Consider the following 26,157-nt stretch of genomic DNA (forward strand, 5'->3'; position numbering starts at 1 on the left):
TTATCACCATTGAACTAAAAAATTTGGCTTCGCTAATAATAGCCTAAGAGTATTAATCAATCAAAATAATTGGATTACATACAAACTAACAAATGAAACTCTATGAAGGCATCAAATTACATCACTTTAAACCACCTTAAAATATCCGATACTCGTTTATTCTAATTTTAGAAATTTAGTGAGTGTACCCATTTCAAAATTCACAAAATACATACAGAATTCTCACCCAAAAATTAAGTATGAAAATTTGATTCAAATAAACAGAATTTAGTTACATGAATTGAACTGTGACTATGTCTTGCATTAATTTAGACAACAAAAAATACAAATTTCAGTCAGGCATTTCATCAAACACCCAACAATCCCACTTAAGAACACCCTCAAAACAAAATCCAACCAAACAAAATAAAACCTTCTACCTAAATTCTTCATTGAATCTTATCCTCTTGTTGCTGGGATTCAAGAGGAAGACCAATTTCAGCAGATTTAGGAGCATTTCTACCTTCAGGAGCAACAGCTAGAAAAGTCTTAGTTTTACTAATCGGTCGACATTTCTCAAGCTGAACAAAATCACCAACTTTGAACTGGTTTTCTGGGTCATGGGCTTGGTACTTCTTCTTCTTACGAACACGACGCTTGTATTTCGGGTGGGGCGCAAGACGAACAACTTCAACATTAACAGTTTTGTCATTGGTAGCACAAACTACTCTTCCTTGCATTGATCTCATGGCTTTGATGATGGGGAAAGAGGACGAGGTTGAAGAAGATGGAGGCAGAGAGGAAAGAGAAAGGGTGCAAAATGAAGGTTTTGATAAGGAGGTTCCATGGAGGAAAGGGGTGGAAAGAGAAGTGGGTTTGGATGAGGAGAGAGAAAGAGGTGGTTTGAGGAGAGAGAAAGTGAGAGACATTGTTAAAGGGATGAAGTGATAATGTGATGATGAGAAAGTTCTTTTTGTGTTGTAAATGGAGAACAAAATGGTCATTTGAAAATTGGGTTGGGCCTAAATGGACATATTTGGCCATTGGGGGAAGAATTAAGAGAATTTGAAAAAACTAAGATAATTAGACAACTTATTTCTCAAAATAAGCTCCGTGAAAACTTATTTTCCAAAATAAACGTCCGTACATTCAGATCAGTGCTTTGGATAAGTCGCTGTTAGTAACAGCGACTTAGGACTTTTAAAATTTCCAGATTTCTTCTTCCTCTTCATTCCGGTTCACGACATTTTGCTTTAACAATACACCTCACGAGTTCTCCTTCGTTTTTCCCCCATTAAAATCACATTCAATCCTTCAACTAAAGTCATCAAATTCGAAGTTGGTACCACTAATTAGTTCTATAATCTTCCTACATCGAATTAAGGTATTTTTTTCTGATTTTTTTCAATTTTCGGAAAATTAGGGTTTAGTGAATTTTAATCAACTTTCACATTAATGTAGGTTCATATACTTGCAATTTACTAATTGTTATTGATCTTCAGTTTATTGAGGTACGTTTTTATTTGGTGTTGTTGTTGAATTGTTGCAATTGTTGCAATTTACGAATTTAGTAATTGTTGTTGAATTTTAAACTTTTCTATTTGGTGTTGATTTTAAAATGTATGTCATGTATAGTGGTCATTTAGACTTAAGCTCTACGAATATGTCGAATGTAGTTATTATTTGCCTTGATCTTCATAATTAATAGTTTGTTCGAGAATCTATTGTTGAATTTAAAATGTATAGTGGTAATATATTTATGAACATGATGGTGATGTTGATTTTGTATTGTGTTGTTGTAGAAATGGATTCATTTCGTGTGACTGTCGTATGCTTTTGGAATGGTTCAATTCGATCAACTAGTAACAATGTTAAGTATGTTGGGGGAAGACATAAACTGTTTGCATGCAATTCATACATGGATTTGAATGAATTTAAACATTTTATATGCTCTAGGATTGGCATTGACACTACAAGAAGTACTGTCAATTTAAGTTTTAAGTACAATCTTAGTGGAGATTTGTTAGCTTTTCCGCTTGAGGATGAGGAGGCTATAGATGCAATGTGGGTATATTCAATGAACTTTCAACGTAAGTGAACTTTCAAAAATAATATAGCAACGTAAGTGAACTTTCAAAAATAATATTAACATTTATAAATTGAGACTAAAACTAACATAATACCTTATGTTACCTTTAAAAATTGATTGAAAAGAAGAACAATGATGTAGAATGGATACAATGAATAATGGGAAAGGATGGAGCTATTTATAGAGGATCATTACAACGGCTATTTTCAAGATTCTAACGGCTATTTTTCTAATTAACAACGGCTACTTTAGTTCAAAAAAAAAAAAAAAAAACTTTAAGGCCAAAGTCGTTGTTACTAACAGCGACTTTGGCCTTTTATTTATTTTTTTTCCCTCTTTCGCTGTTAGTAACAGCGATTTTACCCGAGGCTAGACTTGGATGTACGGACGCTTATTTTGGAAAATAAGTTTTCACGAAGCTTATTTTTGAAATTAAGTTGTTAAATAATCTTATTTTATTCAAATTCTCGAAGAATTTATGTATCCATATAGGCCTAGTATTGGCCTATTGAGTCTAGTTAGCCCAAAAGCAAATACAACACCTTTGAGGAATAAACTAAAAATAAAGTGTTTTTTTTTTTTTTTTTAAAGCGAATCTTGTATGAGACCGTCTCACCATGAGACGAGTCCATACAAAAAGCCAATTATGCTAAAAGTTTCTGTTATTGAGCTATTTAACTCAAGTATGAGGCACGTCTCACAATGAGACCGTCTCATACAAAAATTGGTTTTTTTTTTTTTTTTTTTTTTTTTTTTTTTCAAAATAATCTCCATATTAAGTTTCGTAAATTTTAATTCCCATAATAAGCGTCTTTGTGTCTAAGCCAAAGGTTATGGTTTGTTCATTGTTAACAACAAACAAGAGAAAACAATTATTTTGTTCATTATTGTTAACAATGAACAAAGAGGAATAATGTCATAATGTTAGAAGGGACAAAAAATATTTGTTTAAAAAGCTTAATTTTTAGTTTATTTCACACCTTTGATTAAGCATGTTTGGGCCTCTGGGGTAAGTGGTAAACCTTTTACAAATCATCATTTAGTACGATTTCACCGTTAGATAATTTTGAATTGGATTAAACAGTTTAATTATATTAATTAGAATATTTATTATGTAAATTATTGCTTGTCATTGTTTATGTTGATATGTTATTTTATATGTAAAATTGATATTTTTGATATTAAAACATCAATGTTAGTTGTTTGAAAGAGTTATTTACCATGAGATAGTCTTATAGAAGGGTTGCTTTTTAATGATTGAAATTTTTTTCTTTTATTCTTATGATAGAAATTTGATATCCACAAACTATAAGGGGTGTGCAAAAAATGATTGATTCTCTATCTTTTTAACCTGGGATACAATAACGGGTGTGTAAAAATATATAATCCATAATGTTGCCACAAGATTTGTCTTTATGTATTTTGGATTAGATATTCGTTGTTGTAGTTTGAATTTCAAATAGACTATTGTTTGGATAATTTTACATTCATTTAATTTAATTTTCTTAAGTTTTTATGTTTGGGCTAATAAAATATAATATTATTTTCATACTTTGAAGTTAAAGAGAACTTTTATAATTTGTGAGATCTTCTTTGATGAATTATCTTGAACAATAAATATAGTCATATAAAATCTTGTTAAATTCATTTATATTCTTTTAATTTTTGTTACACTAAAGATGTATTAAAAGTAAAAAATGTGCATTTATATACGTATATTAAGAAATATATTTAAAAAGAAATGGATAATAATATTGCTCACATTTTCAACCTCTAGTTTACACTCCCTATATACCAACTTTTTTTTGTAGGGACTTTATATAAAAATAAAATCTCAAGATTTAGAGAGAAAAAATAGAAGAAAAACAACCAAAACCAACAGAATCAGAAGAGATAGGCTTATCCAGCTGAAAATCCAAGTGGCACATCCTGGTAGGTGTTCAAATCTATCCCAAGAAGCCAATGATCCCACATAGGCAAACTTAGATTCATTTTGTTCCACAAAAATATATACATTTTGCCTATATACTTTGCCCATCCAATTGAGTGACAAGAATTCTAAGATTGAAATTTTCACAATAAAAAAAGTATACATTATCCATGGCATCTCTAGCAACCTTGGCTGCTGTGCAGCCCACCACCATTAAGGGCCTTGCTGGAAGCTCCATCTCCGGGACTAAGCTCCACATCAAGCCTTCCCGTCAAACCTTCAAGCTCAACAACGCTAGGTACCCAATAAATCCACCTCTTGTTTGTAAATTCGAGTGTAATAATCATGTCTCAAATTCGTATATGTCCAAGTATGAGAGTCGGCTAATTTATAAATCCATCTATTTTTATGTCTTTAGAGTTTAGTCTATAGAGGGTAACTCTTAGAGAATATAATGTATCATGGGTGTCAACCAAAAGCTTAAGTTATTGGTTGAGGTCTATGATATGTTATATACTCTAACAGTAATCCGGCCTATGGCCATCACTAATGTATGGTGTGTGATGTTTGTATTACATAGGGATAATAGAGGTGTTTGAGATAAGGGTTTGTTTGGCCGAAGTTTTTGGTTGGTTGACTGGTTGAAAATATTGAATGATTTGTTGGCTGCTAAGTTTGTTTGTGTTATAACGAAAACATATATAAAAGAAAGAAATAAACATATTGACAATACAAAAAGATTTAACGTGGTTCACTAATGATGTGTTAGTACATGAAGATTTAACTCATATTATCACAATTTGTTTAAGCTAGCTGTTATGGAGATGTGCAGTAAAAATTAGTTGTTCGATAGTAATTTAAGTACTTGTAACAATATAGGATTTAAATTATTTGTTATAGCTTTGTAATGTGGTGATTATGTTAACAGGAGTGGTGCAGTAGTTGCTAAGTATGGTGACAAAAGTATTTACTTTGACTTGGATGACATAGCAAACACCACTGGTCAATGGGATATCTATGGATCAGATGCACCTTCACCATACAATGGCCTCCAGGTTCATTTTCTCTTCAATAATTTTCATCAATTTGTTATTACTCATTAATGGCTGATTAGATACAAATCCTATCATAGCTAGGTTGATTACTTACCTTGTTAAGGTGTTTGTGTAGCAATATCTTGAATCATAAAAATTATTTCATTAACTAAGAATAAGAGTAAGATTTCATAGAATGTCGGTTGAAATGTCATTAAGAGGTTCCCACCTGGTTGTAGCTAGCTTGAAGGTTTGATTATGTAGTTTGATAACAAAGCGATTGTTTTTAATTACCGTCGATAGCAAATATCATTTGTAACTTTACGTAAATAAGAAGTTTATATGATGTTAAGAGTTATTTTGTTATAATCGGTGGCAATGTTTTTGTTTAGTTATTGAAGGTCAATCAGAAATAGCCTCTTTATTTATCACTAACAAGAGTCAGGTTGCATTTGACTGTTTCTAATGATTTGTGCACGTTGTTACAGAGCAAATTCTTTGAGACATTTGCAGCCCCATTCACTAAGAGAGGATTGCTGCTCAAATTTTTGATATTGGGGGGAGGTTCCTTGCTCACATACGTTAGTGCCACAGCTCCACCGGATGTTCTTCCGATCAAAAAAGGTCCTCAACTGCCTCCCAAACTTGGCCCTCGTGGCAAGATCTAAGAATCTCGTATGCTCGAATCTCATGTACTATTACTCATTGTAAAATTGGATATCATCTTAAATTCAATATACAATTTTAAGAGCATATGCTTGGTTTTCTTGTAATTGCTTTTTGTTCATGTTTGGATTAAGATCAACAACTAACTTCTAAATCAACTAAACTTTACAAATACATAGACTGTAAGATATCTCGGGACTACAACCAAAAACTCAAGCTGATGGTTGCAAGCTTGCAACCCCGAGAAATTGTTATATTTTCTATCAAAATAGAGAACAATATTGTTCAACCACATGTTTAATTTGCTGATATTTCTTTGTTTCATTTTGGAGTAATGATCAACAACTTAAGTTGTGAAATAGCTGATAACCTAGAATGAAAGCAAGATAAATTATGCTTCAAACCCGACTCATTGTTAGCTCCCCGAACACGAAAAAAGGGGGATGGAAAATCTTTAAGAGAAATATAGAAGTGGGTTTGAGAATGAATCTCGCTACACTGAGCTTCGTTTCAGAGTTACAATCATTTTGGAAGTGTTATCGGTTTTCTTGTCAATGGCGAGCTGTGGGGCTTCTTAATCCGCCCAAATTCTCTAGATATGATATCTTCTTAGGAAGTGCTAGATTCGCGAGCTTTTCAACAAACTTCATTTCAGGTGTTTCATTCGAGTCCTCATTTTCCGCTACCTCCTTAGCTTCATTTTCCATAGTCCATCCCATGAAGTCCGAAAGTGTCATTGATGGAGGTGTTCCTACTGCGTTTAGCTTCTCTATTTCTTCATCAGCATTCGGGAACTTTGTTGATGTGATCTTGATATCTGTTAGCGGATTCCTCTTCTTTTGTGCAAGAGACGGGTTTTGCACAAGAGAATCCGCATATAGAACATCTTCTATCTGCGACAAGACTGTGTGAGCTAAACTCTCTAGGATTCTCGAGTAGCTTTCAAGAATTGCATGACCCACATCCTGCAAATTAAACATCTCATTACACCCGACAACCAACAACTAATTTCGTTCAAATATTTCCATAACAACTGATTCAAACAACCTAAGTCAGCTGAATCAACAAATACTTTCAACTTGTCAAATCAGCCAACAACTGTTTGCTTTAGTGTAAGATTACCTTGTTGAATTGGATCTTGCTAATATCGAGTTGGGATTGAGAAATCCCAGGAAACCGTTGCTTGATAATCAGCAAAATGGTCTCGGCCCTCTCTTCAAAAAGCTCCCTCTTCTCTATACTCACTGCCGAACCCCAAGGAGATTTAGTATCTTTGTTAGTCATCTTCCGCCTCCAAATCACAACCGAAGCTTCAATCCTGTTTTTCAGATCCAATATCTTGTGCTCGGATGACAAGTCCATTCCATTAAGAAACTGTTCAGGATCGAAATATTCGACTGTTATGTTTTTGTAGATTACATCTCCTAGGCTAGCTCGTCCGTTCTACCAAGAAATAAGCGAATGCATCAGCAAAACAGCATAAACATGTACTATGGCAACTTATACAATTCCCTGATTCAGTATTGGATTTAACCTTTGGCAAGGATTCAATATAGTTTTCGGGTATTTCCATTTCTGACAAGACTTGTGCGTTTATAGCCATCGCAGCCTTAAGCACTTGGTTCACCGAATCCTTCTGAAATTGCAGCCATTTCTTTGTAACATCAGATAGACCATTAACAGGAACTTTAACTGTAGGTAACCACCATTTATCTTCTCTCTTTGAACCCTTTTCGGATTCATCAGCATCTTTAGCTACGTAATAGAATTCGTTCTGATCCTTGAAATTGTCTAGGCAGTCCTATATTGATCATATAAACAGTCAAATTTCTGTTCTCTAAACCTTATTGTATACGATTATGAATCGAAAAAGTGTCGATAATCTTATGTGATACTTACTAATAGCATGGCATCAAGTTTTTTAAGGGCGGGGATGTTCATTTGAAGATCCGTTCTTTGTTTTGTTGTCATGATCTATCATATAAGAATACGAAATGAATGTACAAACCATGAACTAATTCGACAATAGCACGAAAAAACTCAACAAATTGAGGTGATCGAAATGAAACACTTGCCTCCATACTCGTACCATTCGCAGATTTCTGTTGAGAAGGAGCAAATTCGACAATATGATCAGTAACAGACAGCAACCAATCGATTTCTCGCTTCCATCTTGCCCTGTTTTCGGGTGCCATTGGCTCTAATTTTCGCTGTTCTCCAAAGACAGATGCTGCACAAAGTAATACCATGATGAGATTTCTATTTATAAACAAGATTAAGAAAAGTTATGAGCTCGATATCTCCTTTACCTGCTAAATTAGTAATAGCATTCGACAAGGCCAAAGCCGATGAAACACCCTTTCCTCCGCCTGACATATCTTCTCCTAGAAGCAATTTCGCGAACTTTTCCTTCATCATGTCCATATCTAATTGCATAATATTAATAACCATGAAAATTTATGTAAGATGAAATAAGTTTATGTTTGTATTAGTCTTGATACCTCTTTGCATAGAATCTTTATCACCATAATTAGTAGCCAATCTAGAGCGCGGAGCTGGTTGATCTTTGTCCAAGGCCGCACCAATCCTTTGTTTAGGCAAAGGTGGCTCGGACTTGGACACGAAACTTCGTGTGCTCCTAGGATCCTCGACCAATTCATCATCGCTTGTGCGCTCAAGAACCATGCTTTGTGATAGAGAACGCCTATTGTTGACGACACAACTTCCGCTATCTTCTTTATTCATTGCACGAAGTTGGTGTAGCATTGCCTTGTAGGTTTCGTGATCTTGGTCTATTGCACGTACCATACTACGTTTGTGCTAGCTATGATTTTCGGGTGTTAGGAATCAAATTTTTGAATGTGAAACAAGAATTGTGCATGACACAAACAAAATAGAAAAGATTGGGAAATGAGTTTTAGGAAGGTTTTTGTGTCATAACAAGATAGGAGGAGGAAGAGAGGAAGAAAAGGTTTGTTAAGAAAGATCCTTAGTTGACTTTTCTCCTAAAGGAAAATAATTGTTGGGGGAGTTGTTTTGAGAAGGCAAAATTCAAGTTTAGTCCAAAGATGATTGTGTTTGGGGATTGTTTACTATTTTTGAAATAGAAGGGATGGTAAGAACGTGGGGTGCATGTTTGAAGAACAAGGCTCACATGTTGTCATGAAAAGGGGAATTTACAACTATGATTTGATTATATTTGGGTTGAATAAATGGAAAAAGTAGAGGAAATTTTAATGTCATTAAAAGATAAAGAGAATCTTTGAAATTATTTTCACCTCCTTATAAAATGATATTTTTGCTTTATTTTCATTTTCATTCTTCGTAAAATTTATTTATTTATAAATAGATAAATGTATTATTTCATTTTCATTCTTCATAAATTTTATTTTCATTTATTACCACTTAAAAACTATGAATTAAGGATGAGAATTTAATTACCATGGGATGACATAATATGAAAACTTAATACTAAATTTATTCCAATTAGCACCATTTAGTTCTAATAATCAAATGCCCGATAAAATAAAAAATTTGTCATATCAGTAAAATTTAGTGACTTCTAAATAGAAACAACAATAAATTAATTAAAAAAACATTTAACAAGTTTGGAAGGTCTTGGCATGAAGAGCCAATAACGGGTCAAGATTTGATCACTCGAATTGATAAAGAGGAACAAACCAAATTCAATACAATGATCTCATTAACATTTTTTTTTTCAATTCAATGGTAGGCTAGAAAATCCTTATAGCTATAGAAAAAGAAAATTAATTATTTCTGGTGTAATTTTATACCCTGAGTGAAAAGAAAAATTTTCAACTGTAAATTGTTATTTGGCAAACTAGCAAGATTAAGCAGACACGATTGGCCATGGGATTGAGCACCTTATTTTTGGCACCATGTCCTGCGCTACACTATATACAACATAATTTATCACAAGACTTGACACAATGCATGATAGATACGACACATGATCAGTCTAATCCGACACCATCATACATACAAATAAAAATGTTGAAAAATGACAAACGTAATCCTTAAAAAGCCTTGACAAATTATCATATAGATACTAATAAAAATGTTGGAAAATGACAAATGTCATCCTTAGAATGCCTTAACAAAATGATATTATTTTATTGAATGATTTTTAATTACATGATAATATTTACCTAATTTAGAATTTGATTTTTTAATTAAAGTTAAATTAGATCAAATATTAATCTTTAAAGTTATATTTTTATGTTTTTAAAAATAAATTTGTCAATTTACAATTTTCTATAGTAGATTTTATAGCTACAAATTACAATCCAACACTTGGCAGTTTTTGGCGTCACTAGATGACTAAACAACCATTTCTTTCTTTTCAACCACTGATTCAATCCCACTTAGACCATCGCTTCCAAACTCCAGAAAAACACCAAGGAAAACGAAAAAACCATCTCAAAAACTCCGAATTAACTCCAACAAATCCTGTAATGGAGTCAATTGGAGTGCTATTAGCATGCCCAATGAACGCATACTTGGAGGAAGAACTCAACAAACGCTACAATCTCTTCCGTTTCTGGAACTTTCCAGACCGTTCTCAATTCCTTTCTCAGAACGCCAATTCAATCCGTGCTGTCGTCGGTAACGCTTCTGCCGGCGCCGATGCTTACCTTATTGATGCTCTTCCGAAACTTGAGATCGTCTCTAGTTTTAGCGTGGGACTTGATAAGATTGATTTGGGAAAGTGTAAAGAGAGAGGGATTAAGGTTACAAATACTCCAGATGTTCTGACTGATGATGTTGCTGATTTAGCAATTGGGCTTATGCTTGCTGTTTTGAGAAGAATTCCTCAGTGTGATCGTTATGTTAGAAATGGGTTGTGGAAGAAAGGGGATTTTCAATTGACTACTAGGGTATGCTTCTAATCATACACTTCATTGCTTTTTTGAATTTGATTGATTGAAGGTTAAATTAATAATGATTTTTTTGAGATTAGTAGAAATTATTACTAACATTATCTATTTTGGGTTGTCATTTGATTTGCATATTGTTGTTCACCAGTGTCAATTTTAGTGTTAATTGTTTATGGTGTAGTTTGAGCATGATAAGTTATTTTGCTATTTTTGTGATTGTTATGATGAATGATTGAATGAAGAAGGAATTCATGCGGAATACAAGTGAGACTGTTTTATTGATTCATGTAACCGACCCTAATCTTTTTCATTGTTATGTTTAGAACTTTTTCCATTTCAGCTTTAGTTTGCAACTTAATAATCTTGCAATTGAATGTGATTTGTGAAGTCCAAAATATCCACCTCTGATTACTAGCATGGAACTTCGATGTTATTTACTTGTCAGAAGCTCAAAACGTAAGATTGCAAGGTTGATAATGTTTGATCAATGATCAACACTATTAGATTGGTTCATTTGGATTGGGTTTTTATTTTGTTGGGTCGTTTGGTATCATCGCCCTGTTGATTTTCAGTAGGGCTCACAATTGGAAGTTAAGAATTTTAGTCATTTTAGTCATTTTTATTATCGAAACGCAATTCAAGTCCTGATCACCATTGTCAATCATAAGTCATCTAGCACCTATGTTTTCTTGTGAAAAGAAACTGTTCATAGCCTATTAATAAGCAATGAATATCAATGATGTCAATCACAAATAAGCTATGATGTTATTTACCAGCATTGAATATCAAATTATCAATGATGTCAATCACAAATAAGCAATTATATTATTAACCAGCAATGAATTAACAATGATGCAGTCACCTAGTTACTCATTCCAAGATTGTGTCTGCAACTTGCCATTGATCTACTAGCATTTTAAGTTTCAACTGCATATGTACTTTCGATCTATGAACTGCATTTCACCATTAACCTACTTGCATTTCTTAGCAAATATGCAAATTGAAATTACATGCATTAAAATCATCCATGTTCTTTGTTGGGTGCTGCTTTTGAATGCAAATGGCGAATCTGCTAAACGGTCATGCATCAACTATTAATGTTGCCTCAGTAAGAGCTAAGCTCATCGTCTACTGTTCTTTTTGCTTTGTCATTCCAGTTCACCGGCAAAAAGGTTGGAATTATCGGTTTGGGGAGAATTGGTGCTGCAATTGCAAAGAGGGCTGAAGGATTTGACTGTCCGATTTCTTACTATTCTAGAACAAAAAAGCTAGATACAAATTACACTTACTATCCAAGTGTCATTGAACTTGCCTCCAATTGTGACATTCTGGTAGTTGCCTGTGCCCTGACTGAAGAAACACGGCATATTGTCAACCGTGAAGTCATGGATGCTTTGGGTCCCAAAGGTGTCCTGATCAACATCGGAAGAGGGCCTCATGTTGATGAACCAGAGATGGTGAAAGCGCTGGTTGAAGGCCGCCTAGGTGGGGCTGGACTTGATGTCTTCGAAAAGGAACCTCATGTTCCTGAAGAGATGTTTAAACTTGATAATGTAGTACTCTTGCCTCATGTAGCTAGTGGGACCGTGGAAACCCGCACCGACATGGCTAACCTTGTTCTGGGGAACTTGGAGGCTCACTTTAATGGCAAGCCATTGTTGACTCAAGTAGTTTGATTATTGTATGATAGCCATTGAAAATTTGTTTGGAGATGTAATGTTGAAAACTGAATACACTACTCCATTACCATCTTCGTAGTTCCAGTGACATTCTTGGGTTCTTATAATATGCGAAGGTCAACAAAACAGTTCCATTAAGTAACGTTGGAAAACACAAAGCATGGTTGGAGTGAATGTCCGATCTTGCTTTGGGAGCTCCTACTTTTACACGTGCACTTGAAAGCCAATGGCACATTAGAACACCAGCAATGGGAGGAATATTGGTTGCCCGTTTCCCCAAAAAAAAAAAAAATATTATTGATAGTCAGCACTCAACTTTGTTGAAACGCTACTACTAGTATAACTTTTTATAAAATAAAAATACAAAATAGCATCAAAATTGATATAATTCACATAATTGTAAGAAATGACTAAAATACTCTTACTTTTATTCACACCATGATTTTGAAAAATGAAAAAAGTAATGGTCTTTATGTTGTTTTTTTCAATAGCCTGAATAAATTTCAATTTTGATGTTAATTTGTGAATTTTGAAAAATTTTGTGTTACCATTGATGCTTAAGTAAAGTAAGGTGCTACTAAATGGAATAAACCAAAAAAGTCATATTTTCTTTCTCTACATTTTCTTATCTTTTGACCCACAAAAAAGATGTACACTAAATAGCTCAAAACCAAGTTGAAAATAAAAAAGTTATTCATATTAGCTTTTTCATTAATATTTTTGTTTTTTTGACTTATTTTTTTCTCTAAAAAATAATTACTAGTAAACACTTAATATTTTTTACTAAATATATCCATAATAAACAACTAATAAGTCAGTTAATACTTTCATATAGTCAAATCAACAAATAGCTTTAGGCAATAGCCATTTACCAAAAAAAACCTATAAGCTAAAGAAAATTCATATTTCTAAAATCTCAAAATTTCACATTTATCTTTGAATTTCTCCAATTTTGTCAAATTATTCTTTAACTCCATAAAATTAATAGTACTATTCTATAATCTCACCAATATACATCTTTTATTGACTTTTTGTTATCTTGGCTTACTTGCTAGATGACATTTTGGTCAATTTATTGGTTGAATTTGAATTTTTATTTTATTAATTGGTCAAACAAAGAGTAATTAGTAAATATTGATAAAAATTAAATAAGACATTTGTTTAACATAGGATGGAGTATGATTAAGAAAATCCAACCAATATGTCCAATACAAAACTTTATTAAAGGTGCGCCTCTAAGCCTCTAATAAATTAGCAAATTATGAATTAAATTAGCCTGATGATTAAAGACCTAACATTTTGACCTGTGTGAATTAATGCCTTCTAACCTTTACCTATGAATTCATTTTTGTTTATGATTTATGACGAACAACCATAACTCATTACCCAACAAAGTATATAGTAAGAAACTAAGAATTCATCCATTGTCTCCCATAAGCCATAAACCATTTATATGAAGCAGCCCTCTTCTTCTCCCCTCACATCTTCACAAATGGAGAAGAAAGGCATACTAATGACTTACCCAATGTCAACCTACTTAGAACACCAACTCAATTCTCGATTCACCCTTTTCAAATTATGCGATTTCTCCTCACTGCATGAATTCCTCAATCTAAACGCCAATTCAATCCACGCAATTGTGGGCAATGCGTCACATGGTGCAAATGCTCAATTGATTGATTCCCTCCCCAATTTGGAAATAGTTTCCACTTACAGTGTGGGGGTTGATAAAATTGATCTGGGTAAGTGCAAAGAAAGGGGGATTAGAGTTACTAATACTCCTGATGTTCTTACGGATGATGTTGCTGATCTGGGTGTTGCCCTGATTTTGGCTACCCTTAGAAGGGTTTGTGCGGCTGATTCTTTTGTCAGAAATGGGTCTTGGAAGAATTCTAATTTCCCATTGTCGAATAAGGTTCTCATATTTGTTGCTTTTTTATTGATTTTATTTAATTTAATTTCTAAAAATTTTGATATTTTGTAGAAGTGCATACTGTTGAAGAATGTTACTTGAAAAGATTTAATCTTTCTCTGATTTTGTCATGATGATCGAAATTAGTCGGTTATTTTGGAATTTATTCTTGTATGATAATGCTACAACTATAGTACTATACCAATTACTATTAATGACTCTTTGTCACACTAGTATCTGATTTTTTAGCATAATTAATGGATGTTGGCATGTTGCCATATGATCATAGGAAACGCTTGTGGTTTGGTGGCATTGCTTTGTTCATGTTATTCACTATTAGATTACTAATGGTTCTATTCATTGAGAGTTGGAAGTTCCAGTGTTTGATTGGCTTTGTTTAGATAAGGGTTAATCAAAATTTGGAAACAACCTCTTTACTATCACTATTTACTAACAAGTGTATAACAAGGTAAGGTTGCGTACATCTGACCCCTTAAAACTCCACCCTAGATAGGAGCCACTTAAAGGCATTGGGGTCTTAAAATGTGTATAACAACGGTATGGTTGTGTATATCTGACCCCTCAAACTCTACTCAAATAGGAACCACTTATTGGCATTGGGGTCTCAAAATTTGTATAACAAGGGTAAGGTTGCGTACATCTGACCCCTCAAACTCTACCGTAAATAGGAACCACTTAATGGCATTGGGGTCTTAAAATGTTGTTGTGGTGTAGGTCCTTCCTTTGTTACTGAAACACAGCAAAACCAGTCTATTAACCTGTTAAATATTGTAGAGCATGATTTTGGAGCATAATTGGAAGTTAGAATATGGTTGTTTTATGCTGATGAGTGGCTGCTAATCGCCCCTGACCGAAAGTGCTTCCTCCAACACCCAACCTAAACTCAATTCCATCCGCCCTCTTGAAGGCATGTGCGAAAGGATTAAAAGAGACCTAACATTGTCGCTCGTGATATTTTGTTGCCATTTCTTACAAATTTCCAGTATGTGCACTACCAAAGGCCCCTTTTGAGCCGATTTTTGACCAGATTCATGGCATAAGTGATGTACCTAAAAACTCGACTCAGTGATCATCTAAATTTCGTCTGCCAGAAACCCCAAAAATTGTTAGGTTGAATAATACTATGCTCTGTTTTTAATTTTTACACTTTCCCTTTGGATAGTATATGCTTATACCTCGAAATCTTATAAATGAATCATTAGTCCTATTGCAAATGTATCATTATCAATCGCTCATATCTAGTGTGCATAATATCTTCAATAATGAATTTTAGCATTTCTGATACATGAGTTTGTTGTGCAAGTATTTCAAACTGATAACCTGATGGGTCATGTGAAAATTGGAATTTGTTGGGTCATAATTTTAGTTTGTAAATAATATTTCCCAAGTGAAGGTTACTTGGATTTTCTACAGAAAGTACAGTGTCAATTTCTAAATGAGTTGCTAATTATTTTGTGTGCCCCTATCTTATTCAAATTTGCATGTTAGTATATGTTATATATGAACTAGGTGAACTTGGATGTTGATGTGGAAAATAATTACGATTATAATTTACTCATCAAGTCATACCTAGAATGTTTCTCAGATTCGACTGTCATTTGATTTGCCTTTACAGTTCACTGGTAAGTCAGTGGGAATTCTTGGATTAGGGAGAATCGGTTGTGCTGTCGCAAGGAGAGTGGAAGCATTTGGGTGCCATGTTAGTTATTGCTCCAGATCTAAGAAGCCTGATGTGCCATACAAATACTTCGACGATGTCATTGACTTGGCAGCTAACTGTGAAATCCTCGTCGTTTCGTGCTCGCTGACAGAAGAAACCCGTCATATTATCAACCGTGAGGTTATTGATGCGCTTGGTCCAACCGGTATTCTTATAAACATTGGAAGAGGTGCTCATGTTGTTGAGTTTGAGCTAGTGTCTGCTCTAGTTGAAGGTAGATTAGGTGGTGCGGGGCTTGATGTTTTTGAGGATGAGCCACAAGTCCCCGAAGAACTTTTTGAGCTTAATAATGTGGTGGTAATGTCTCATGTAGGAAGTGATACAGTCGAAACTTGCAAGGCTATGGCTGATCTTGTGATCGGGAATCTAGAGGCACACTTCTTGAAAAAAGCATTGTTGACTCCGGTTATATAAATGAATTATTTTGCATCATTGAGTCCATGAAACCCGTCTCGCATCAACATTAACTTCCACAACCTCCTCAGATCATTGGTACTTCTCTTAACTTTTACTCATATGCTTTGTATCACTACTCAAATGTTCTTTCCACTACCTCTGATCGGAATTAGCTGATATTTGCATTGCAATTCTACTAACAATAAGATTCTACCGACGATTCGGATCGCTCGTCTATTTTTGGATCATAGAATTGCACATTAGAATCGGATTCTAATAACCATGATAATGCCTGTTCTTTCAATTATTAAATACTACCTCTGATCGGAATTAGCTGATATACTTGCAGTGTAACTCATGATTTTTAAAATTGCGATTTTGATTTACGATTTTACTATCTAAGCGGACGATTCGAATTGTAGGTAGAATCATAAGTTGGTAGAATCTTACGATAATAATTAAAACAAAATTTGTAGAGGTAGAATCATAATACGATTCTACGATCTTACGATTTAACGATTCAATTCTACAAATTTATTCTTAATTTTTAAAAAATTTTCTTATGTACTATCTTTCATTAATTTTTCTTACAATTTAACGATCCATCATCATAATTTTTAAAAAATAAATTTCTTCGTCGGTATGCAGATTTAAACTAATATTTATATATTTTTCTATTTCATTCTTAAAAATGAAGTGAACGAAACTTCAATTAATAAACTTAAACTTTTGAGGTGAATAATTATGACTAGATAGCAAATTTAAGTTTACTGTAGAATCATACGATTCTAGGATTCACTATCAATTCTACGATTCGATTTTACCGATTCGATTCTACAGGTCTAAACGATTTCAAGTAGAATCCCGATTGTAACAACTTTGATGTAACTACTAATTATCAATCGATATTATTTGATTCGTCTTAATGCATATATTATGTTCACGTATAGGGTGCAATTGCTTTTGAATGTTGTAACAAGACGGCGTGCTGTAATGAGTTGAAGGCTATTCCCCGCACCTCATCGTCTGCAACCTGCCGGCTTATCAGCTTGCGCGTCACTGAATCTGTATGCTTTAGGTAGGTTTCTAATCTGATCCAGTAAGTCTTGTTAAACTATTAGGTGGCTCATCACATTATCCATTTATCTTGTTAAACTATTAATGAGAAATAATAGAGCCATATCTGCTTCTGCATCCGAAAGTTGTAGATTGCTTTGCTGGTGCGTAGTTTAATCATTTCTGTAGGCACAGTGATTCGATAAGATATCATAAATTCATGATAGTCATGGGCATGTCCATGTCAATAAGTTTTATACTGAGTAAATTATTATATATGAGATAATGGAAAAGTGGGATAAATATGTGAATAAGATGAAAAAAACCTTGAATAAGTGGATAAAAATAAAGAATTTTGGGCCACAAGTCACAACAATAAAAATGAGATAAATTTAATAAGACAGATTAAAAAATGTATGACAAGTTTCCTAAGACATGAGAGTAAGTCATAACATATGGACGAAAAATTATGGGTTGATGTTGATTAGAGGTATTCAAAATACATCTAATGGCTCAATATTTACTCGTTCTTGAAACCAAACGAACTTGACCCGACTTTAAAATGAATGAATTCATCGTGGTTTTTATACTATGCCCTTTTGGTGTTGTTGGAACCCTCCGATTTTTTACAGAAACAGGTGTAAATTGTAGAGAATATACCTATTATTTTTCTATCCATATTTTCAAGTTAGGATTGATTTGGAATAATATTCCATATTAAGTCTTAAAATTATTAGTATTTTGATGATATTTTATGGGCCTATGGTCATAAAAAAAAGTCATAATAAACTCATCAATTTATTAGGTCAAATCCAACTAATCTAAGTCGATCCAATCGATCGTTTAGAAGCTGGGTTGAACTTGACCCATCTAAAATCAATTGACAGTGGGACGGTCATAATCCATTAAAGAAATGAGATAAATATGATGAATATTGTGAAATATATCTTTCCAAACAAGCAAGAAACTTAAACCAAAAAAGTCTCAAAAACAACATCCCAAATGACTTGGTAGGATTCAATTTTTAAATGAACGATAGGAGACTCCTGTACGCTTAGCTTTCTTTCAACTAATTAAAAATGTCAATCTTATCATGATTGGAACATTGACGGCAATGATCATGAGACAGAGAAATAAACATTTAACATGTTGTGACGAAGATTCATAAGATAGAGAGACTAAATTCTAAATCTTTCAGTATAATTTTTTCAATTCTAATAAAATATTTTGTATCATATTCTCCATTCATAAATTAAAACATAATTATAAGATCACAATTTAGAATAAAATAATACTCCCTCCACCCCAATATAATTGTCACATTTTTTTATTTTGGCAAAACCATATCAATTGTCACATTTCTATTTTTGTCAATTTTTTTACCTAAATATCCTTAGTTCACACAAGTAATTACGAATATATCCCCATATACCTTACTTACCCAACTACCCTTCACTACTTACCCTTCACTAATTACCCTTCACTACTTACCCAACTATCACCTTTTTAATGGACCCCACACCACTCTTAATATCCGTGCCCAAGCAAATGGAACATTTATATTGGTGTGGAGGGAGTATATCTATAAGTGTATAAAGTCAAACGAGACATTTAATTAAAATGAGAGTATTGTACTACATGGGAAGATAAATTGTCTTAATAGATACAAAAAAAACTCAAAACAATGCATCTACTCATGTTTGAAAATGAAAGTGAGGTTACAATCAATAGAGCCCTACCAAAGAAAATGACTTGATAAAAGGAGTATTTGCAGTTTCCCCCCTTTTTTCCATCATCTAGACTTTCTTTTTTCTAGGTTTTGTTTATTCTTATATCCATTTGAATTTACTAGTTTTTTAATATTACAAATTCAAATGGACACAAGAGTATTTTCCAGATGTTAAGGAGAAACAGCTCCTTTGAAAATGAGGAATTTGAGAGTCTCAAGACTGAAGTAGATGAAAGTTCCTTTAGAATGAGTGAAGAAACAACCAAAATTGTATCCAACCACACACTGCCATCCTCCTCCATATCTTTTGTCAAAATCCTGCAACATCGAATCATTTTAACTTCAATAGTTGATTTTGTTACTTGGATCCAACATGACCATGCTAGTATGTTTTTATCTACTTGATAAGATTATAATTCTGCGTACGCTGTATGTGTAAATGATAATTTTATTTACAAATATAAATTTGATTTAAATTTAGTATTTGATAAATAACAAAAGTTTAAATTTAGATTTGAGTGAAATTCATCCTACTTATAAAAGTAATTAAAGATGAAGATTTGAGAATGACATTTCAAACTTTGTAATTTTCAAATTTAGTTTTGTTAGTGAAGGTTGAGAAAGAAGAATTTAGGAAAAAGAGAGGGTTACCTTTTTGATGTGAGCAGCAATGGAAGTATAGTCAAAGACATCAAAGAGATCAAGAGCTTGCGAAGCAGAAGCCATAGCTTGGATCTGCATCTTCATTGGCATATCACTATCTTCTATCAATGCCTTTCCTTCCAACATTATCTCTCCCTTTTTTTCTCTCTCTAAATAACACTGAACACAAGGAGTTGTAGTTCTTATCTTCAAAACCCAGAAAGGATTATCTCAATTCTCAATAACTACTACTTAGTTTTAGTAGAAGGCAAAACTTGCAGTCTGCAGAGGCAGGACATTTATTTATAGTATTAAGCACAGAAATGGCACAAATTTAGAAGCCTCGAAGTCTCCAACACGTATGATTTGATATTTATTTGATTTTATATTTAAATTTAATTTGATTCTATTTTAAAAATGAATTTTAAATTATTTAAATAAAATTTGATTTTATGTAATCTAAAATACGATGATCCAAATAAACTCTAATCATCAAATAGAATGAAGCCATTTGGCATATGCTGGCGTAAGGTTACATTATTAAAGCTGGGCACATACTCCAACTTTTCCTTCAATTTTCGTCTTTTTCTCCCATAATTTCGGTACCCTCACTCTCTCTCTTGTAACACTGTCCTGTTTAACAAATAATAATCCGAGACTTGTGTAGAGGATAATGTTGTTTAGAGATAAAGCTTGGTAGATAAATTATTAATATTTCATTAATACTAATTATATTTTAATCCTCCAAAGTTTGGCCTTCCTAAAAAATTGGTTTCACTCGTGAGTCTAAATTATTATGGTAATTGGTGATGTAATCATGGGTCCTTCTGATTGTTGCTCCGCTAATGTCAATCTGAGTATTCGAGACAATTCGGCTCCGCTTCTTAATTTTCTGACTTTTATATTTTTCTTTTTACTTATTTGAAAAAATATTTTCTTTTAATTTTTTTTTTACATAATTCATACAATATAATTTATCTTCTCATTTGTCACCATATTTCAACTTTAAAAAAAAAAAAACACTTTTATTTGCAAACAAGTACTTTTATGATTGATTTCTCTCGAGGAACGATTGTAAAATAAAAAGTTTATATTCTCGTAGTCTGTATTTGTAATATCCCAGATTTAGCTTGAAAAAGGATTGATAGACTATACATATCAACAAGGTGCATCTTTTTTTCTAGGGAGCCCATTTGCTAAGAACTCCACAGTTAAGCGTGCTTGGTGGGGAGCAATCTTAGGATGGGTGACCTCTTGGGAAGTGTTTCCGGGTGCGCACGAGTGAGGCCAAAGTGCGCTGGAAAGACTTGTGTTGGTTTGTGAGGCCAGTCTACAGTTTCCATAAGTAGTCACTAGCGATCCGAGGGGCCGGGGTGTTACAGTATTAATTGTGTTATTTAATTCATATATAGAACATCATTGATAATAAATTGTCTAATACAGCAATTTATGATTTACAAATAATGTAAATTCAAAGGGATATAGTAGTATTAGATGCTCCTTGAACTCATTGGAATTTTTTTATACCTTTCTTGAGCAAAACTTTCAAGGTTCCTTTGAAAATGCATCGAGTGTATTAGATCATTTAAATTGTTGTGTAGATGATATTAAAAAAATTTAAAAATATTAAATAAACCACTGTAATAGAAAATTCACATTTAAAGTAAAAAAAAGTTAACTAAAATAAAAAATACCACAATCATTAAAAGTGATGGACTACTAGTACTATTTAAGTATTATGGTTATGAGGATATCTATGAATGGATGTATGGCGTTTGTATGTGTTGGGAGGATGGAATTTTAAATATTCGAGGTGTTAGTGAGTTAGTAAGCTTACTTTCCAATCAAAAGTAGTTGTATAATGAGGTGTATATGTGTTGGATTATAAAGCATCCCTTTTACGCGCAAAGTTTAGGACTTACGCTTAGCCATGCCAATTTATTCAACCACATCTAAACTTTATAGCAATAGAATATAATATCGATCTTATGTTTGAATAAATGTCTTTATCTGCTTTTGCATATATTTATAGATATAAGTTGAATAAATTAAGTTGAGTATTAATAAAAATACAATAATCAATTGTTAAGGTTATCATTGTCAAGCATCCTACATGGACAATGATATATAGGCACGTAAGCTTTGATATCATATTGAAGTGTCTGTTGTTATCCACATATTAATTGTCTTACAATAAAGGAAAAACATAATTAAAGTGTTTAATGAAAATTCTTATCAAGTTAAAATTTTATTTTTAATTTGTGTCTAAAAAATTTCTCAATAAAATCTCTATTATATCTTTGTATTCCTAGAATGTATTTAGAAGTATATATCTGAAAAATTAACAAAAAAACAACATACTATTACAATTTATTGCCCTTGTAGCATCCACCTCAATTATCGAAGAGTGAGAAATTTTGGCTTTACACAATTTCGTCAAAGCCACACTTATTAGGAGTAGATGTTATGGTGAGATGCAAATGCTATATGCATTCCTAATAATTCAGTTTATTGGAAATCTATACAACCATATATTTTTTTAAGTACATACTAGGTTGAGAGAAGGGAAGTAGCCGCAATAATCAAATTAATGATCTTATATGGAAAAGTAATACATGATCTAATTAAGATAAAATTGTAACTAGAGGTGCTCATTTGGTTATCAGATTGATTTAGAGTTGGTTGTTTCGAGTCGGTTAAAAATCAAATCTTGTATCTATATAGGTTTTTACATGATTGTTGATCCATTTTTAGACAAATTCTTGATTAAGACCGTCTCATTGTTAAAAATCCAATTTTTTTATTATTAAACTTTAATGAAAAGAACTACTTTTATTTAGTTAATTGTTGTGTAAGTTTAACTTTGGGCTGCTTGTATGGGCTCGTCTCACGGTGAGGCGATCTCATACAAGACTTATTGCCATTTTTAAAGTCAGATCGCATCGAATTTAGTTAGAAGGTTGAGTTAATATTAAATCATCGAGTCTATTTTAAAGACCTCTTATTACAACCATATTGCTAACTTCACTTTCCTTGGAAGCTCTTGAGCAAAATTTAACATTGATTAATTTACTAGTACTCTTAATTGTTTTTCTTTGAGATGATATCAAAAAATTAGCATCGATTAATTTACAAGTACTCTTAATCGTCTTTCTGTGAGATGATATCAAAACAATAAGCATATATATTCAATTGATTGAGCCATTTAATTCAGTTTATATATAAACCACGTCTCATATTGAAACCCTATCTCACAATAATTTGTGATTAATATATTATTAATTTATTCCATACGGTTGTCCATTTCTTACCTTGTGGGGAGAAGGAAAACAACGGACTAGTTTTTGTTTTATATGTGGAATTAGATTCAAGAATTGATGGAGTATATTCATACGAGTCTGGGCCTTTTAGTCCAGCTCTCCAACATTGTGGAGAAGATTGCTCATGATATCATGTCTTGTATGAAACCATGTCATCATAAGACGATCTCATATAATTAGTTTATATCTTTGATTGATCACTTTAAGGTTTTAAGTTATCACTCTAAAACTATAAAAAGTTTTAACTTTCAAACTATAGTGATCACTTTTAAGATTATATGTGTTCATTTTAAAACCGTAAGTAATATAGGGTCAAACCAATAAAAATAATCTCACTATGAGACCATCTCGTTTAAAAATTTTTCATTTTACTTATTTTGTCTTACTTTTTAATTTGAAAAAAATTTTATTATTTTCTTTCAATTTCATCTATTCACCTTCTTTTCAATTTGACTCATTTCTTTATTTGAAAAGATAAACTTTCACTTTCTCTTCATTTCATTGGTACATTTTAAGTATCTTTTAATATAATCCACGCAATTTAATTTCTTTCTCACTTAATACCAAAAAATTCTATTATACTAACAGTGCGTTTAGTTGCAGCAATAAATTATAGAGATAGTAATGGAAATTTAGCGCGATCTTGATTGCAAAATATCTTAGCAAGTTTAATGGTTATGTTTGTTATACATCAATCATGTCATTTAATTTTCTTCACAAAAATAATTTTAATGTATAATCATTTAGAAATGTGGTATTAGGTAGTGAACAGAATTTGTGAATAATTTAATCAAAGTTTCATCACCATCAGAATGACAAAGTACATTTATTAAAAATTTACACATTAATACCATTTAGTACCAACATTTAAACGAACAGTTAAATATTTTTTTTTTGAATGTCTCAAATTTTAATTTTGAACCTATTATAATGACGTTTCTTTTATCCTATAAACTCAAAAATACAAAAAAAAAATACAGAATAATTTATATTATCTTTATTTTTTTTGAGTGGATTTATATTATCTTTATTATTATATAGAGTATCTTTTTTAAAATTTATTTTTATAGTCTAAAAATAAGCAATTAAATTAAATTTAAATTAATAAAATTTAATATAATTTTAAATTAATTTAAAACTCTATATTTTGTATGTGAAGTTAAAATCTCATGAGATTTTCTATATTACCATGTCAAATGGAGTATTATTAGAATTTAAAGAACATAAATAGTTTACTTAATTCATAAAAAGAGGCTTTAAATGATACTTTAGCCTTTACCCTTTAGGCATCTTTTTGCTCAGCTACCACTTTCCACCATTGAGATTTGAGAATATACAGAATATCTATGCTTTTCCAAATTCAAATATATTTTAAAGAGCCTTTAATTCTTTTGTGGAGATGTATAAGTTTTAAGAGCTTTTAGACAAAAGGAATCTCTTTCACCTAAACCCAATACATTCTTATAATTTTATTACTTTCGCAATGATTATTATTTAGACCATTTTTATTATTTAGCAATTTTATATTTAGATTTATTGTAAAAAAAAATCATAAAAATATTGAATTATTCTAGGTAATTTTTTCTAAAAATAATTGTCAAAAACATAAATAACTAAATGCATTAAAATACACATGGTTCAGTTATATAGGATCAATGGAATTATTAGTAGAAAATTATTTTTGATGTAATACTGTTAGTAATTAAATGTTCAATATCTACTCATCAACTATTATACCTTTTCAGTGCCCTCCACCTTTAATTATACTTCATAATTTACAACTAATTATTTTCGTTGTTTAATAGTTTAAATATCACGACTTTCTTATATTTAATTTAGAACCAATTATTTTCCTACATTTTTATGTTTGATGTGTTTCCTACATATACACTATGCGATTAAAATAATAAAATAAAATTTCAAAATAATATGGCATTAATTTATTAAATTTATTTGACAGTTAAACTTTTCCAATATATATTACTCCCTCCTATTCATCATAAGTGTCTCATTTACTTTATGCACTCTATCCAATGCACTTATTTAATCCTTAATATATCAAGTTATGTATAATAAAAAATTATAAAAAGTTGATATTAATAATCTTTACATCGAAACGAATCAAATAAGATCTCACATGACTATGTTTTAACTTATAGATTAATAATAAAATGCAATTTAAGAGTGATAGATGAATAGTGTCTCAAAAGTAAATAGCACCCAAGGTGAATAGGAGGGAGTATGATATTATGTTTCACCACTACATAAACAAACATAAATAAAAAAAATTTTAAACATTGTATATAAGTTTTTAAATATATTTCTTTTGGTTTAAATTAGTTGATATAGGAGTACCTTTTAGTTTCACATTACCTAATACATTATTCTGACTCTTATTAATTTTAGTTGTGTATAATTAAAATCTTTAAAAACTAATATTATAAATATATAAATTGATTTAACTCACGAATTTCACTTAGAATTTTCTAAAATGTTATCAATATGACTCTTATTTTACCACAATGTTTTAAATTCATAAGGACAAAAGATAAGTATTTTTTCAGTTTCTTTTTAGTTGTAACACTTTGACTTTTACATCATTCCGTATTTACAAGTATTAATTGCTTTAATCTTCTATAGTGATTTTTTTAACAAAAAAAAAAATATTATCATGCATAATTAGAAATATAAGTAGCCTAAAAAGTGTCTTGTCAAATGTATTTTAATAAAAGTTATAAGTAACAAAAAATAAAAAGAGATGGATTATTTATAATAAAATATAGCAACTAATATATTAGATCAAGAAGTATCGTAATATTATGAATTCAATATTGATTAACCTAGTGGTCGAAGCTTGGAGATTTTTCAATCACCATATATTAGCTTGTTATAAGTGTTCAATTGATCTTACTAACTATTACTGAAAGAATTAATTTCTCTTCCACTTATCTGTAGAAAATTTTCGAGTCTTATCCAATAAAAAATTAAAATAAATAAAGAATATTCAATTGTAATTAATATTCCAACTAGCAAAGTCTATATCTATATTAAAGTAAAAACGTACATATATGCTCATGCAATAAGCT

At 31.7% G+C, this 26,157-nt stretch overlaps 5 protein-coding genes across 5 annotated transcripts; 2 read left to right on the forward strand and 3 right to left on the reverse strand.

Annotated features, from left to right (window-relative positions):
- Positions 1 to 219: 219 nt before the first annotated feature.
- LOC130820907 (30S ribosomal protein S17, chloroplastic-like) lies at positions 220 to 940 on the reverse strand. Its single transcript, XM_057686458.1, has one exon. It carries the CDS (start codon positions 906 to 908, stop codon positions 429 to 431), a length of 480 nt encoding a protein of 159 aa, XP_057542441.1. The 5' UTR covers positions 909 to 940; the 3' UTR covers positions 220 to 428.
- Positions 941 to 3,907: 2,967 nt separating this feature from the next.
- LOC130820917 (photosystem I reaction center subunit VI, chloroplastic) lies at positions 3,908 to 5,805 on the forward strand. The gene is made up of 3 exons (XM_057686468.1): positions 3,908 to 4,296; positions 4,927 to 5,053; positions 5,521 to 5,805. Exons 1-3 carry the CDS (start codon positions 4,169 to 4,171, stop codon positions 5,698 to 5,700), a joined length of 435 nt encoding a protein of 144 aa, XP_057542451.1. The 5' UTR covers positions 3,908 to 4,168; the 3' UTR covers positions 5,701 to 5,805.
- A 180-nt stretch (positions 5,806 to 5,985) lies between these two features.
- Positions 5,986 to 8,733, reverse strand: LOC130820882 (rop guanine nucleotide exchange factor 12-like). Its single transcript, XM_057686429.1, has 7 exons — positions 8,200 to 8,733; positions 8,008 to 8,124; positions 7,774 to 7,928; positions 7,598 to 7,672; positions 7,233 to 7,499; positions 6,821 to 7,141; positions 5,986 to 6,663 (listed from the first exon to the last, which is right to left on the reverse strand). Exons 1-7 carry the CDS (start codon positions 8,504 to 8,506, stop codon positions 6,250 to 6,252), a joined length of 1,656 nt encoding a protein of 551 aa, XP_057542412.1. The 5' UTR covers positions 8,507 to 8,733; the 3' UTR covers positions 5,986 to 6,249.
- Positions 8,734 to 10,030: 1,297 nt separating this feature from the next.
- Positions 10,031 to 17,415, forward strand: LOC130816372 (uncharacterized). Its single transcript, XM_057682851.1, has 5 exons — positions 10,031 to 10,596; positions 11,754 to 12,266; positions 13,720 to 14,190; positions 15,824 to 16,420; positions 17,275 to 17,415. Exons 1-4 carry the CDS (start codon positions 10,036 to 10,038, stop codon positions 16,340 to 16,342), a joined length of 2,064 nt encoding a protein of 687 aa, XP_057538834.1. The 5' UTR covers positions 10,031 to 10,035; the 3' UTR covers positions 16,343 to 16,420; positions 17,275 to 17,415.
- A 353-nt stretch (positions 17,416 to 17,768) lies between these two features.
- Positions 17,769 to 20,163, reverse strand: LOC130820924 (uncharacterized). Its single transcript, XM_057686478.1, has 2 exons — positions 19,761 to 20,163; positions 17,769 to 19,427 (listed from the first exon to the last, which is right to left on the reverse strand). Exons 1-2 carry the CDS (start codon positions 19,896 to 19,898, stop codon positions 19,281 to 19,283), a joined length of 285 nt encoding a protein of 94 aa, XP_057542461.1. The 5' UTR covers positions 19,899 to 20,163; the 3' UTR covers positions 17,769 to 19,280.
- Positions 20,164 to 26,157: the final 5,994 nt, after the last annotated feature.

The sequence above is a fragment of the Amaranthus tricolor genome, chromosome 1, assembly GCF_026212465.1.
Source record: "Amaranthus tricolor cultivar Red isolate AtriRed21 chromosome 1, ASM2621246v1, whole genome shotgun sequence".
In the NCBI taxonomy this organism is placed as follows: domain Eukaryota; kingdom Viridiplantae; phylum Streptophyta; class Magnoliopsida; order Caryophyllales; family Amaranthaceae; genus Amaranthus; species Amaranthus tricolor.

Excerpts from the sequence above, each read along its gene's own strand:
- LOC130820924 (XM_057686478.1), bottom strand. The coding sequence starts at position 19,898 with ATGTTGGAAGGAAAGGCATTGATAGAAGATAGTGATATGCCAATGAAG. Across the intron at positions 19,428-19,760 it reads TTGCTGCTCACATCAAAAAG|GATTTTGACAAAAGATATGG; the intron begins GTAACCCTCTCT and ends TCGATGTTGCAG.
- LOC130820882 (XM_057686429.1), bottom strand. The coding sequence starts at position 8,506 with ATGGTACGTGCAATAGACCAAGATCACGAAACCTACAAGGCAATGCTA. Across the intron at positions 8,125-8,199 it reads TAAAGATTCTATGCAAAGAG|ATATGGACATGATGAAGGAA; the intron begins GTATCAAGACTA and ends TTATGCAATTAG. Across the intron at positions 7,929-8,007 it reads TGCTATTACTAATTTAGCAG|CATCTGTCTTTGGAGAACAG; the intron begins GTAAAGGAGATA and ends TACTTTGTGCAG.
- LOC130816372 (XM_057682851.1), top strand. The coding sequence starts at position 10,036 with ATGACTAAACAACCATTTCTTTCTTTTCAACCACTGATTCAATCCCAC. Across the intron at positions 12,267-13,719 it reads AGCCATTGTTGACTCAAGTA|ACCATTTATATGAAGCAGCC; the intron begins GTTTGATTATTG and ends CATAAGCCATAA. Across the intron at positions 14,191-15,823 it reads ATTTCCCATTGTCGAATAAG|TTCACTGGTAAGTCAGTGGG; the intron begins GTTCTCATATTT and ends TTGCCTTTACAG.
- LOC130820907 (XM_057686458.1), bottom strand. The coding sequence starts at position 908 with ATGTCTCTCACTTTCTCTCTCCTCAAACCACCTCTTTCTCTCTCCTCA.
- LOC130820917 (XM_057686468.1), top strand. The coding sequence starts at position 4,169 with ATGGCATCTCTAGCAACCTTGGCTGCTGTGCAGCCCACCACCATTAAG. Across the intron at positions 4,297-4,926 it reads TTCAAGCTCAACAACGCTAG|GAGTGGTGCAGTAGTTGCTA; the intron begins GTACCCAATAAA and ends TTATGTTAACAG. Across the intron at positions 5,054-5,520 it reads CACCATACAATGGCCTCCAG|AGCAAATTCTTTGAGACATT; the intron begins GTTCATTTTCTC and ends ACGTTGTTACAG.